This window comes from Trachinotus anak, unplaced genomic scaffold, assembly GCF_046630095.1.
Source record: "Trachinotus anak isolate AG129_WGS33_773 ecotype Australia unplaced genomic scaffold, CSIRO_AGI_Tana_v1 ptg000039l, whole genome shotgun sequence".
NCBI lineage: Eukaryota > Metazoa > Chordata > Actinopteri > Carangiformes > Carangidae > Trachinotus > Trachinotus anak.
The window spans coordinates 1,574,603-1,587,610 of NW_027273890.1; the positions used below are offsets into that span (position 1 = coordinate 1,574,603).

Below are 13,008 nucleotides of genomic sequence, written 5' to 3' on the forward strand. Positions count from 1 at the left end.
TGTGTGTCTGTGTGTGTTTGTGTGTGTGTGTGTCTGTGTGATCACAGGGTAATGTTCACTGGGTCACCTCTTCAGTGATTAACACTGATCCTTCAGAGAGGGAGTGAAACACAACCAGATGTAAGGAAACATGGCTGCTGCTGCTTCTCCTCACAAACCAACACACACAATAACACAACTGCTCAGAAAACTAACAACTTACACTGAAGTAACTGAGTCTGTCCTGTAACAGACAAGGTCACAGGTCGTCTGTCAGCAGGTTACTATGACCCGTAGTTAGGTTTTGTTGCTAGGCGACATCTAGTGGTCGTAGTGATGATGACAGGAGCAAAAGGAAAAGTGCGGTGACGTAGTTTATAGAGCGACAAAGTCCACGTCAGGAGGAGGTTGGGGTTTGATGGATGGGTCAACAAAACACAGGAATATGACTAGAGATGAAACAATATAAGAATTAGAATAAGCTTATAGTGACCAAAATGATTACAGTTATCAGTATTATCGTAGGTATTGTTCAAATGTGCTGAAAATGTTCAAACAGTATTAACACACAACCTGGAATCATTTGAGTGGGTGAAGGTTTGGATTTAAACATTAAAGTAATAACGTGTCCAACACGTGTGTCACAGATGAGAACCAGGGGCCAGTAGCAGTACTGGATTTGCCTGCTGCAAGCCCCCAGACTGTATTGTTACATCTATTTAATTCTTTTTAAAAAAATTTTCCCAAATGAATAAATTCATAAATTGTTTTTTATTTACAAGAACATAAAAAACAGAGCCCCATCAAAACACTGGGCAACTTAAAAAGAATATATGTATATGTTATATATAAATCAAGACAAAATATTTAACATACAATAGTGTAGAACAGATCTTTTTTATTTAGCATAAACACAATTGTATTTTCCACTCAGGTTTATCTTAAGGTGCAATTTTCTTCAAGGTGTAAACTCTCTGTTAATTTGGTGCAGGTAAAAATAATGAGACAAGCTTATGTAATATTTATAATACACTGACCATGAATCACTTTTTGTCTGTGCCTCTGTAGTAAAAGGCCACAGACATGCAGGATGGAAAGTAAAGTTTCTTGTGTGTAAATAAATATTGTTCACAAAGTACAGGAAATACAGTTATAATGTCAAACCACATGCAGGTATAATCTCAATTAAAACAATTCCCTTTAATATGAGAACCCACTACAGTGTATCAGGTGTTCTTAGTCTGTAAGTTTATTTAAAAGAGTATTTTATTTTTAGTGTTAAGATGCACAACTCTTCAGGTTTCATAATGGTGTAAATTCTCTGGTTGTTGTTAATTATAGTCTAATTATCCAGTATAAAGTAAATGACTGAAACTGCCACATGCAGGTGAAAAGCTTCAACTTGACCTCTAGTCTGGAAAAGAAGAAAAGATTCCTTTTAACACAATGATCTTTGAGATAAGGGCGATGGAGTCTATAAAACAGTCTTTAAACACTGACAGAGTGGATAAAGCTTACAGGTCATTTTTGCCTCATGTGAACCAAAGTCAGAATTCTGCAGTGGATTTTGTTTAGTTTGAAGCCATAAAGCAGAGGATTCATAATTGGAGGAAAAAAGAGAACAGCAATAGTAGCAAAGTTTTGAAAGCTCTGAGGTAAATCTTCTGAGGTAAATCGCATGTGCATCAGATCAGACACCACAATGACAAAGAGAGTGACTAAAGAGATTAAATGGGGCACACATGTTTGCATAAACTTTTCCCTGTCTTTCTTCGACTTCACACACGTTTTAACAATATACACGTAAGTCCAAACGACAAAGAACCAATGACAGGTGTAAACAGATAGTGTAGTCATTGCAAATGCATCATTGACAAAAGTGTCCATGCCTGGGCAGGCAAGTTTAACAATGAGCCAGTTCACACAGAAGAGTCTCTGAATGTTTGTACCACAGAGCGTCAGTCTGGTCGTCAGCAGGATGTTAACGGAGAAAATGCAGAACGGTGTCAACCAAGAGAAACACACCAGCTGAGAGAGCCTCTTCTTCGTCATGACAGAGCGGTACCGCAATGGCCAACAAATGGCCAGATACCGGTCATAAGCCATGACTGTAAGAATAGATGTGTCACTGCAAACAAATGAATATATCACAAAAGCCTGGCAGAGACATCCGCCGTACGAGACGACCTGAGAGGACGACAGGAGGTCGAACAGGAACTTGGGGTAGAAACCCGTCGTCCCGTAAAGTCCATTAATGCAACAAACACATAATAAAATGTACATGGGCTCATGCAAGTTTTCATCCAAGATAATGATCATGATGAGCGGGACGTTAACAAACAGAATCATGCAGTAACACAGTGAAGTGAGAGAAAAGACGGTAACTCTGTGATTTACTGTGTCACTGAATGCTCCCAGAGTGAAGACTCTCACTGTGGAAACATTATAAACACCATCCATCAGTGAAGGAGGAAATCTGTGCACCTTATGTAGTTACTGCAAATCAGTTGATTTCACATTCAGATCCTTTACTGTGGACGGTAGCTACTACTCTCCATCTCCCTCAGCACCATGTATTAATACCCATTCAGACTAACCCAACACAAGCACTGGGAATTCTGATCTCATTTGTTTGTGTAGATGTTCATGTTGGAACAAAGTTAATCTCCTCAGCTTGTGGACTGAAATCCATGTGGGACATGGGTTGGGCCAAGTTCAAGGAAATCTGGTCAGAATCTCTCCTTCCTGAATTCCAGCACTGAATAACGGCCTGAAGTGTTTTTGCAGAACATTATGATGTCACAGTGAAGATGACCTCTGACATTTGAGTTAAATTGTGTCAGAATTAATGAATGAATTTGTGATTCATGATCAAAATGGTGTTTTGTGGGGTCACAGTGACCTTGAACTTTGACCACCAAGATCTAATCAGTTGACACCTGAGTCTAAATAGATGTTTGTGCCAAATTTAAAGAAATTCCCTCAAATGGTCTTCTCATATCACAAAACTGTGTTTTGTGAGGTCACCATGATCTTGACCTTTGATCTTTGACCACCAAATTCTAAATAGTTCATTCTTGTGTCCAAATGAATTGAATGTTTGTGCCAAATTTGAAGAGGTTGAGGTCACTGGATGTTCAGATCAAACATCACAATGAGGAAAAATGTGATCTCAGCGACTTTGACCGTGACTTTGTTTGTGTCAGACGGGCTGGTTTGACTGTTTCTTTTCTTTTTACTCACAGTCTCGACAGTTTTTTACTCAGAATGGAGGCAACAACAAACCAACCGGTGAGCAGCAGCTCTGTGTTGATGAGAGAGGTCAGAGGTCAGAGGAGAATGGACAGAAATGTTGGAGCTGACAGAAAGGCTATAGTCACTCAGATAACCACTCTTAATGAACAATACGTCCAACCTTGAGGTGGATGGACCACAACAGCAGAGACAACATCAGGTTCCACTTCCTGTCAGGACCAGAAACCTGAGGCTGCAGTGGACACAGGTTCACCAACACTGGACAGCTAAAGACCTGGTCTGATGGATCTGGATTTCTGCTGCATCAGTAGATGGTGGGGTCAGAGTCTGGATCCATGGACCCCACCTGTCCAGGTGGAGGTGGTGGTGTGATGGTGTGGGGATGTTTTCTTGACTCACCTTAATATCAGTCCTGGTCTGAATGTCTCAGTCTGTCTGAGTGTGCTTCACGGCCACAGTTCACCATCTTCTAACGGCCACTTCCTGCAGGATAACGCTCCATGTCACAAAGATAAAGTCGTCTCAAACTGGTTTCATCACCATGACAGTGATCAGTGAACTTCAGGGGCCTGCTGGGTCTCCAGGCCTGGATCCAGTAGACCACCTTTGGGATGTGGTAGAACAGGAAATTGACAGCCTGAATGAGCAGCTGACAAATGTGCAGAAATGATGTGATGCAGTCACGTCGACATGGAGCAGAGTCTCTGGTGGATCCATCACATGAAGAACTGAGGAGCTACCCAGTGTTAGTGAGCTGCTCCTAATAAAGTGCTCAGTGAGTGTATAAAACCAGTTAAACCATGGTTCGCTGTGTGGACACTGGTGTAACGTGTTTCATGTTTATTTGATTACAGGTTATTTACTGCTGGAGCCTTTTTTTGGGGAAAAGTGGGTCGGACTTGTTTTAATTTTTTGATTTGTCCAACACGTTTAGTCTGATCTGATGTTATGTTCATCACAGAAGCCGGAGGGTTGTGCTGCATTGTCTGCTATTAATTTAATTTAATGGATTTTGCTTTGCCAGTCTTTGAACTGAGACAGACTTGAATTGTGCTGTTTACGATTAAAGTAACTTAAAGTTTTCTAAATCTTCTTTCAATCCTCATTTACTCTAATTTTGTTGCAAACAAAGGTCACGTCAGTGGTTAAAAAAGGCCAGAGAAAAGAAAACTTTTCTGGTGCTAAGAGTCACAGTCAGTCACAGTGTTTTGCTTCTTTCTGATGACAGAGGTAAAAGTGTTTGCTTCGCAGAGCGTCCCACGAGGCCGGCTCACTGTGACCACCGGGTGATAATTAGCTGTTTCCAGACCGGCTGTAGTCAGGCCTGTCCCCTGAGGCCTGGCCCGCTGTTCACCACGGTGCAGGTGACACACAGCGGACGACACTAATGACACTCATTACAGTATCCTTACATCAGCTCCGGGCTTCTGTGTACGCCATGATGGTGCTGTCAAAGTAAACTGTATCATAGTAATTGGAAATTGCTTTTTTCATGAATTCCTCGGAGGCGCACACAACTCAAAACAATACTTTCCATCACTTAGGATACACTTTCTATTAACTTCACTTTGTGACCTCTTTGACCTCCTATGAAAGTGTAAAAGTTATGGGCTGGTTAACCTCACATCTCATCTCTGCGTGAATAAGCCTGACATCCTGTTGACTGGTAACTCCAGCCTTTGGCTTCCAGCCCAGCTCTCTCTTCTCCACAATGGTCTGGTACAGCACCTGTATTACTGTCAATCAACCTTTGAATCTCATGCTTTTATTTTACCCTCAGTCATCAACACGCTGAGATACTGGAACTTCACTTTGGGCAGCAATTCACTTGCTCAACTCAAATTTTCCTTTTTCTGGCAGTGAACCGTGGCCCCACACCTGGAAGCACCGACACTCACATTTCACTGCAAACCTGCAAATCATCTGCAGAGATCCCAACACCAACTGGAATGTATTTGACTTCCTGCCAAGAGTACAGACACTTGTTCAGACTGTTTATCTAAGAGCTGGATGACTTGCAGTAACTGCCCTGGTACCCCATTTGAAATAAACCTCTTTAGCCAAAGAATAAGCTGTTTTTCACAGGCTGAGTAGGACAAAGCAAGACATAAAAACCGACCTTTATGTCTAAACTTGGTGGATGTACCTTTTAATTGGAAATATGTGCATATCAAACTACAGCTGTAGTTCATCTAATCTTTATAATGTAAAATATGCAAAAATGTGAACTGTACAGTTAGAAGCAGGAGTGTAGAACTTTGCAATTGTGTTATCTTTTCTTACGGTGGTCATTTTATTGGTTTAAATCACACAGTGCTAAATCATAATCTGTAACAACCAACAACAGAAGGAACAACTATCTGTGAAACACAGTCATGTGCTGCGAACATCAACATTTTTTGTTACAGGTTTTAAGCATTTAAAATATTTATCCTCACTTTATGATCATTATGAACCACAATGAGAACTGATGATGTACAGATTCAGTGTATCAGTCATAAAATACCTCCATTAGACTCCTGTAGATAAAAACCAAATATCTGCAATAACACTACAGATGAAACTACATCACATTAGTGAACAGAGAAGATTTATTAGTGTGATTTGACCTGCAACAGCCTCCTCAGGTGTTTAGATATTTCCTTCATCTTTAGTCCATATATGAATGGATTAAAGAGAGGATGATACACAATTATTTGTAAAGTCATTATCAAACGGACAACAGTCGGAAAATCTGATTGCAGTCGAACAACAATGACATCATAAGCAATAAAACAGGAAAAATTGATTAAAACCAGCAGGTGAGGTAAACAGGTCTGTGCAGCTTTTTTCTTGACACGTTTACAACTTCTATAGGATGTTATCAGGATCTTGGTGTAAGTGAAAAATATGAAGAGCATGGGGAAAAGTACAATATTTAGCAAGATGAACACACCATGTATGGACAAAGCTATCGAGCGCACACAAATAAGTGTGTATATTGAAGTGTTACAGAACAGTCCTTTCAAAATAAAGTGACAGAGTTTCGCATTAGCATACAAAACAACTGACACTGCAAGTTCACAAGCAGGAACAAGCCAAGCTGAAACCAGAAAGACTTTGACTGTTGTTGTTCTCATGATAGCTGGATATTGCAGAGGTTTACATATAGACACATACCTGTCATAGGCCATAGCTGCCAACAGTAGGAACTCTGAAGTGGCCAGAGTGTAATATATATAAGCTTGAAAGAGACTTGTCTGATTTTCAGACAAAAAGTCGATCAAAAGCTTTGGGTAGATATTAGTGCTGTAGAGAACAGAGTTGATTAACAAAGCTGCAATGAAAATGTACATAGGCTCATGGAGGTTTTGGTGAATCACGATAAGACTCACGATGGTGGAATTACAGCAGATTATCAGAATATAAACTGTAAACATGATCACAAAATAAAGATATCTGTATTTCTGCACCTCCACGTATCCACCAAGAGTTATATATGTTCCATTTGATTCATCATCCATCAGAAAATGTTAAACAGTAACACAGACAGGTCATGGAACAGACTCAACAACAAGCCTCACATTGAGGATTGCAGTAACATATTACCTGTATTAGATCGTTTTATTCATTCAGGTACCAATGTAACAGGAAGTGAAGTGTTTGACTCAGTGGAGTGTTTTTATCAGACTGCTTCATCCTCCATGGATCTCATTAAACTCTCCACTAACATGTTAACAACTACAGGGAACTCCAGAATCCTGAACTCAGAGGTTTTGTTGCTGTAGACCTCTTTGCTGGGTGGTGTGTCACCATCACAGTTTTCTGGGACTCAATGAGTGATGAAGCTGCAACAGTAGATGGTCCATCATAATGGAAATTCAATATCACATTTTCTTCACTAAAAAATAATATAAAAGTAACTTTTTGTTAATTAATTGTTTTCGATATGATAAACTTCTGGCTCTGATAAACAGACTCTATAATTGTGTTTTTCCTCAGATAAAGTTATTGATTTTTTTTCATCTTGAGAGGAAAACATATAACCTGGAGTATTTTATTTCATCTTCTCATTAGAAACCTGAGGACCATATTACCAGCTAATCTTAATGACGTTTTCAATTTTATCTAAACATTAGATTAATAGTGACCAAAGCTAGCAGCTAATGTTATTGAAAATATTCTATTTTACTGAGATAGTATCAATCATTGCCGATGTAGCCACTAAGGTTGCTTACATCTTTACGTTCCATTCATTTCTGAATCATTATGCTTTATTTTTTAATTCTGTCATATCAATTACATTTCAGAACTCAACACTGGCTGGTGAAGTAACTGTTGCTGTTTCATTTCACATCTATATCAAACACTGTAATGGCCAGAATTAGCTGCTAATGTTACTGTGACTTTTTCCTTTTCTCTTGACATTAGATTGTTGGAAGCCAGACTTAGCAGCACAAGTATTTACAAGGTTTTCATTTTCATAGGAAATTTAGATTTGATGGCCAAACGTAGCAACAAATGTAATATGAGTTTTTCATTTGATCTTTTCATTACATTGATGATCAAATTACCAGATAACGTTAATGACAACTTTAATTTTATCAAAACATTGAATTTGTGGCGTCCAAAGTTAGCAGCTAATGTAACATGAAGTTTATCATTTTACTTCATTAGAAACTTGATGACTAAATCACCAGGTAGTGTTAGTGACCATTTTTATTTTATCAAACTTCCATCAAGCTGCGAGTCTCACAAGAGACAAAACGGTGGAGGCAGCGACAGAGAGCATGACCTTTATTTCCCAGTTATGGGTCAAACTCCAAAACCCCTGTATACTACATTTCCCATAATGCCATCAATTATTATACTGTAATCTGGTTGAATTGGTATTTTATTTCCATTGATTCATTTACAGTGGTAAACTCTACCCAACACCCACCAAGACTGACATTAGTATGAGTAAAAATACAACCTCAGTGCTCTGTCCATGTTTCCAGCAGATACTCCAACCACTCTGTTTGCCTGTTTGTGTGGGTTCTAACTCCTCACCTCCCCATCAAAGCAAACAAGGTCTCAGTAACATCGCACCTGTGTTGGATTGTCTCCTGGAGTCTCAGAGGACAATATTTAACTGTTTTCACAAGCTGAGAAGCAGATTATGTCTAAACCTGGTGGACTTTCCCTTTAACTGGTTTTCTCCTGTGAATATCAAGCTGCAGCAGTAGTTTATCAATCTGAGGTAAATACATGAATCAAAAAGAATATTAACAGATGTGAAGATGTTATAAACTACTCTAAGGAAAGACTTGAAATCAAGTGAAACTTTTTAAATACACTTATAATAAATGAATAATTTTCTCTTTTTTTAATTTTCCAATGTGTAAAATATGCAAAAATATTAAATGTACCATTAGAGGCAGTGGTGCAGAACATAAGACCATGCCAACATTATTTTTTTTTACTATAGGATTAAATAACAGTGCTAAATCATAATCTGTAAAAACCACCAAAAGACGTCAACATTTTAAATTGTTCAGGTTTTCAACATTTCAAAAGTTTATCCTCATTTTATGACCAATATGAAGTTCATCAACAAAATAAAGACAGTGGCACTAATATGAATGTTGTGAACTGAGAGCTGATGATGCTCTGTACAGATTCTGTGTATCAGTCATAGTAGATAAAAACCAAATATCTGCATTAACACTACAGATGAAACTACATCACATTGGTGAACAGCAAAGATTTGACCTGAAACAACAACTTCTTGATGTGTTTAGATATTTCCTTCATCTTTAGTCCATATATGAATGGATTAAAGAGAGGATGATACACAATCACTTGTAAAGTCATTATCAAACGGGCAAGTTTTGGAAAATCTGATTCAAGTTTCACTATGACAATATCATAACTAAAAAAAGTGGAAAAGCTGATTAAAACCAGCAGGTGAGGTAAACAGGTCTGTGCAGCTTTTTTCCTGACCTCTCTGCCACTTCTATAGGATATTATCAAGATCCTGCTGTATGTAAAAAGTATGAAAGACATAGGAAACAGAGCAATATTTAGATACATAAACACACCATATATGGACAGAGCTACTGAGCGCACACACTGAAGATTGAAAATTAAATTGTTACAAAAAAGTCCCTCCAAAATAAAGTGACAGAGTTTTATATTAGCGTTCAATGCAGCGGACACTGCAAGTTCACAAGCAGGAACAAGCCAAGCTGAAACCAGAAAGACTTTGACTGTTGTTGTTCTCATGATAGCTGGATATTGCAGAGGTTTACATATAGACACATACCTGTCATAGGCCATAGCTGCCAACAGTAGGAACTCTGAAGTGGCCAGAGTGTAATATATATAAGCTTGAAAGAGACAGGCTTGAAATGAAATTGTCTGATTTTCAGACAAAAAGTCGATCAAAAGCTTTGGGTAGATATTAGTGCTGTAGAGAACAGAGTTGATTAACAAAGCTGCAATGAAAATGTACATAGGCTCATGGAGGTTTTGGTGAATCACGATAAGACTCACGATGGTGGAATTACAGCAGATTATCAGAATATAAACTGTAAACATGATCACAAAATAAAGATATCTGTATTTCTGCACCTCCACGTATCCACCAAGAGTTATATATGTTCCATTTGATTCATCATCCATCAGAAAATATGAAACAGTAACACAGACAGGTCATGGAAGAGGTTCTCCTTAATAATAACTGACAAAACAAGCCTCACTCTCACAAAGTGCCAATGTAACAGGAAGTGAAGTGTTTGACTCAGTGGAGTGTTTTTATCAGACTGCTTCATCCTCCATGGATCTCATTAAACTCTCCACTAACATGTTAACAACTACAGGAAACTCCAGAGTCCTGAAGGTTTTGGTTCTCAAAAAAATGTGATGCCACTACATTTTTCTGTGTGTCATTGACAATTTTGCTACACGCTACAATATGATGGAAATGCATCAGTTTCTTCACTGATCACTGTTTTCCCTGCTCTCCTCTATTGTGAGTATTGTGCATCATTGTGTGTCACTTCAAATCAAAGCAAAAATGGTTTGGACATCCAGAGTTTATATTTAAAACCCAGTTTCCAAAAAAGTTACTGTGTAAAATGTAAATAAAAACAGAATGTGATGCTGTGTAAATCATGTAAACCCATATTTGACTGAAAGTAGAACAACGACAACATATCAAATGTTGAAATGCTGAAATTTTATTGTTTTATGAAAAATATGATAGCAGCAACATGTTTCAATAAAGTTGGGACAGGCTGACGTTTACACATCAGCTCTTCTTTTACCAACACTCTGTAAACGTTTAGGAGCTGAGGAGATCAGCTGCTGGAGATTTAAAAGCGAAATGTTGTCTCATTCTTGCCTGATATAGGATTTCAGCTGCTCAACAGTTCAGGGTCTCCTTTGTCGTATTTTATGATGCTCCAGATGTTTTCAGTGGGTGACAGGTCTGGACTGCAGACAGGACAGTGTCCAGACTCCTGCTGTTGTAATACGCTCAGAATGTACTTTGGCATCGTCGTTGTCTGGATGGCAGAATGTGCTGCTCCAAAACCTGTATATACCGTTCAGCATTAATGGAGCCTTCCCAGATGTGCAAGCTACCCGAGCCATGGGCACTAATGCCCCCTCCACACCATCACGGATGCTGGCTTTTGAACTGTGTGCTGATAACAGGTCCCTCTCCTCTGTAGCCCGGAGGATGTGGGGTCCATGATTTCCAAAAAGAATCTGAAATTTTGATTGGTCAGACCACAGGACAGTTTTCCATTTCGCCTCAGACCATCTTAAATGAGCTCATGCCCAGAGAAGTCAGAGACATTTCTGGATCATTTTTACATTTGGTTTCTTCTTTGCATGGTAGAGTTTCAACCTGCTTGTGGATGAAGCAACAACGTGTGTTCACAGACAGTGGTTTTCAGAGTGTTCCTGAGCCCATGCAATGATTTCCACGATAGAATCATGTCTGTTTTTAATTCAGTGCTGCCTGAGGACCTGAAGATCACGACCATCCGATACTTATTTTTGGCCTTGTCCCTTTCAGGGAGAGAGTTCTCTGGATTCTTGGATTTATCAATGGTATTATGAACCGTAGACGCTAAAATTCCCAAATTCTTTGCAGTTTTACGTTGAGGAACAATATTGTGTGTGTTGAACTATTTGCCCACACAGTCTTTCACAGAGTGGTGAACCTCTCCCTACCTTCACTTTTTTGAAACTTGTTGTTGCATCAGATTCAAATTGAGAATTTTTTTTTTCATAAAACAATAAAATTTCTCAGTTTCAACATTTGATTTGTTGTTTTTGTTCTATTTTCAATTAAATATGGGTTTATGTGATTTGCAAATCATCAGATTTGTCCCAACTTTTTTTGGAAACGGGGTTGTACATATCTCATTTATCAAATTCGACCCCTTCAAGTTATTCTCATGTCAACTCTTGACATAATAAAATTGTAAAATTCTAATAGTGGTGTTCTGTTGTTTTAAAGAGCTTGTTTCTACATGCAGCCATGTGCCTGCTTCTGAAGTACTTGTGTATCAGAGTTCAAGCGTCGATCAGCCTCCGGATTGGTGTTGTTTCTGAGTTGAGATGTCCTGCACTTCAAAGTTTACAATCCATGTGGAGACCTGGAGGAGACAGAGGGAAAGTCACAGCCAATTATCTTAGATGAACGGTGTGAACAGTTCTCTCTGACTGTCCTTGTCAAGCGCGGTTCTGTCTTACCACACTGTGACTGAGAAGATGAGGACACTCGCCTCACCAGTCACAACAAATTTCTTGAGTTTGTGCAGAGGGTGAAGCCTTGATGTGGCTGATGATAGCCTCCCACCTCAGACTTGTCGGCTAATTCACCCCCGTTCTTTATCATGCCCTTTATCATGTACTGTTACATCATCTACATATTCAAATATCTGCACAGATTCACAATCTTTGGTATATAGTGTATACAGGAGAGATGAAAGAACACCGCCCTGAGGCACCCCGGTGCTGAGAATCACTCCAGAACATGTTTCCTAACTGCACCACCTGCTTCCTATCTGACAGAAAATAAGAGACTGTTCTGCCCAACCTGCGTCCTCTGAGCAGCTGCTTCTTCAGGGCAGCCTGGATGCTACTGTGACTTTAACTGAGTATTGATTGCTAATGTGGCAGACTATCGATTAAGAGCATTGCTTAAAATTTGCATTGTTAACACTGATACAGTAATATACAGTTATATTAGTTCAATCTAAAACAAAGTGTCACATTTTAAAAGCTCATCATATATTTCATGTATAAAATCTTAATTTGTTTTGTAATGACAGCATGTACAAACTATGTATATAAGTATAAAGTAGCATTAAATACTAATATATATATATATAGCAATTTTTTGCCTTTATTATAGCTGCAGTGAGAGAGAGAGACGGGAAAGAGAGAGAGAGGGGATGACGAGCGGCAAAGTGCCTCTGGCTGGAATCGAACCCAGGCCACTGCCTATGTTGTATTGTATTGTATTGCATTGTATTATGTTATACTGTATTATATTTTATTCCTGTTCCTTCAGTGTACTGGCTGAAGGTCATGTCTGTGGGGGTTAACACTAGACAGGAGTTGCATTAATGTGTTTAATAGCCTTTGAGGGAGATAAAGAGACAATGACCTGTTGACCACCTTTAACATAATAATGGTGATAATTACTTCACTTATTACACAGGCAATGAAAAGAAAACTTTTCTGGTGCTAAGAGTCACAGTCAGTCACAGTGTTTTGCTTCTTTCTGATGAC

At 38.8% G+C, this 13,008-nt stretch overlaps 3 protein-coding genes across 4 annotated transcripts in view; all 3 read right to left on the reverse strand.

Moving 5' to 3' along the window:
• Nucleotides 1-1,163: 1,163 nt before the first annotated feature.
• On the reverse strand, nt 1,164-2,439 carry LOC139614974 (olfactory receptor 1D2-like). Its single transcript, XM_071472677.1, has one exon. The coding sequence runs from the start codon at nt 2,437-2,439 to the stop codon at nt 1,501-1,503; it is 939 nt and encodes a 312-aa protein (XP_071328778.1). The 3' UTR covers nt 1,164-1,500.
• Nucleotides 2,440-5,756: 3,317 nt separating this feature from the next.
• LOC139614925 (olfactory receptor 11A1-like) lies at nt 5,757-7,088 on the reverse strand. The gene has a single exon (XM_071472611.1). It carries the CDS (start codon nt 6,735-6,737, stop codon nt 5,829-5,831), a length of 909 nt encoding a protein of 302 aa, XP_071328712.1. The 5' UTR covers nt 6,738-7,088; the 3' UTR covers nt 5,757-5,828.
• Nucleotides 7,089-7,844: 756 nt separating this feature from the next.
• The window catches only part of LOC139614818 (olfactory receptor 11A1-like), a 101,988-nt gene continuing 96,824 nt past the window's right edge, over nt 7,845-13,008 (reverse strand). For both annotated transcript variants that reach the window (XM_071472444.1, XM_071472446.1), the window contains exon 4: nt 7,845-11,867. In XM_071472444.1, coding sequence (XP_071328545.1) covers nt 8,935-9,879 — 945 coding nt within the window. In that variant the 5' untranslated portion in view covers nt 9,880-11,867 and the 3' untranslated portion in view covers nt 7,845-8,934. The remainder of the gene's footprint in view (nt 11,868-13,008) is intronic.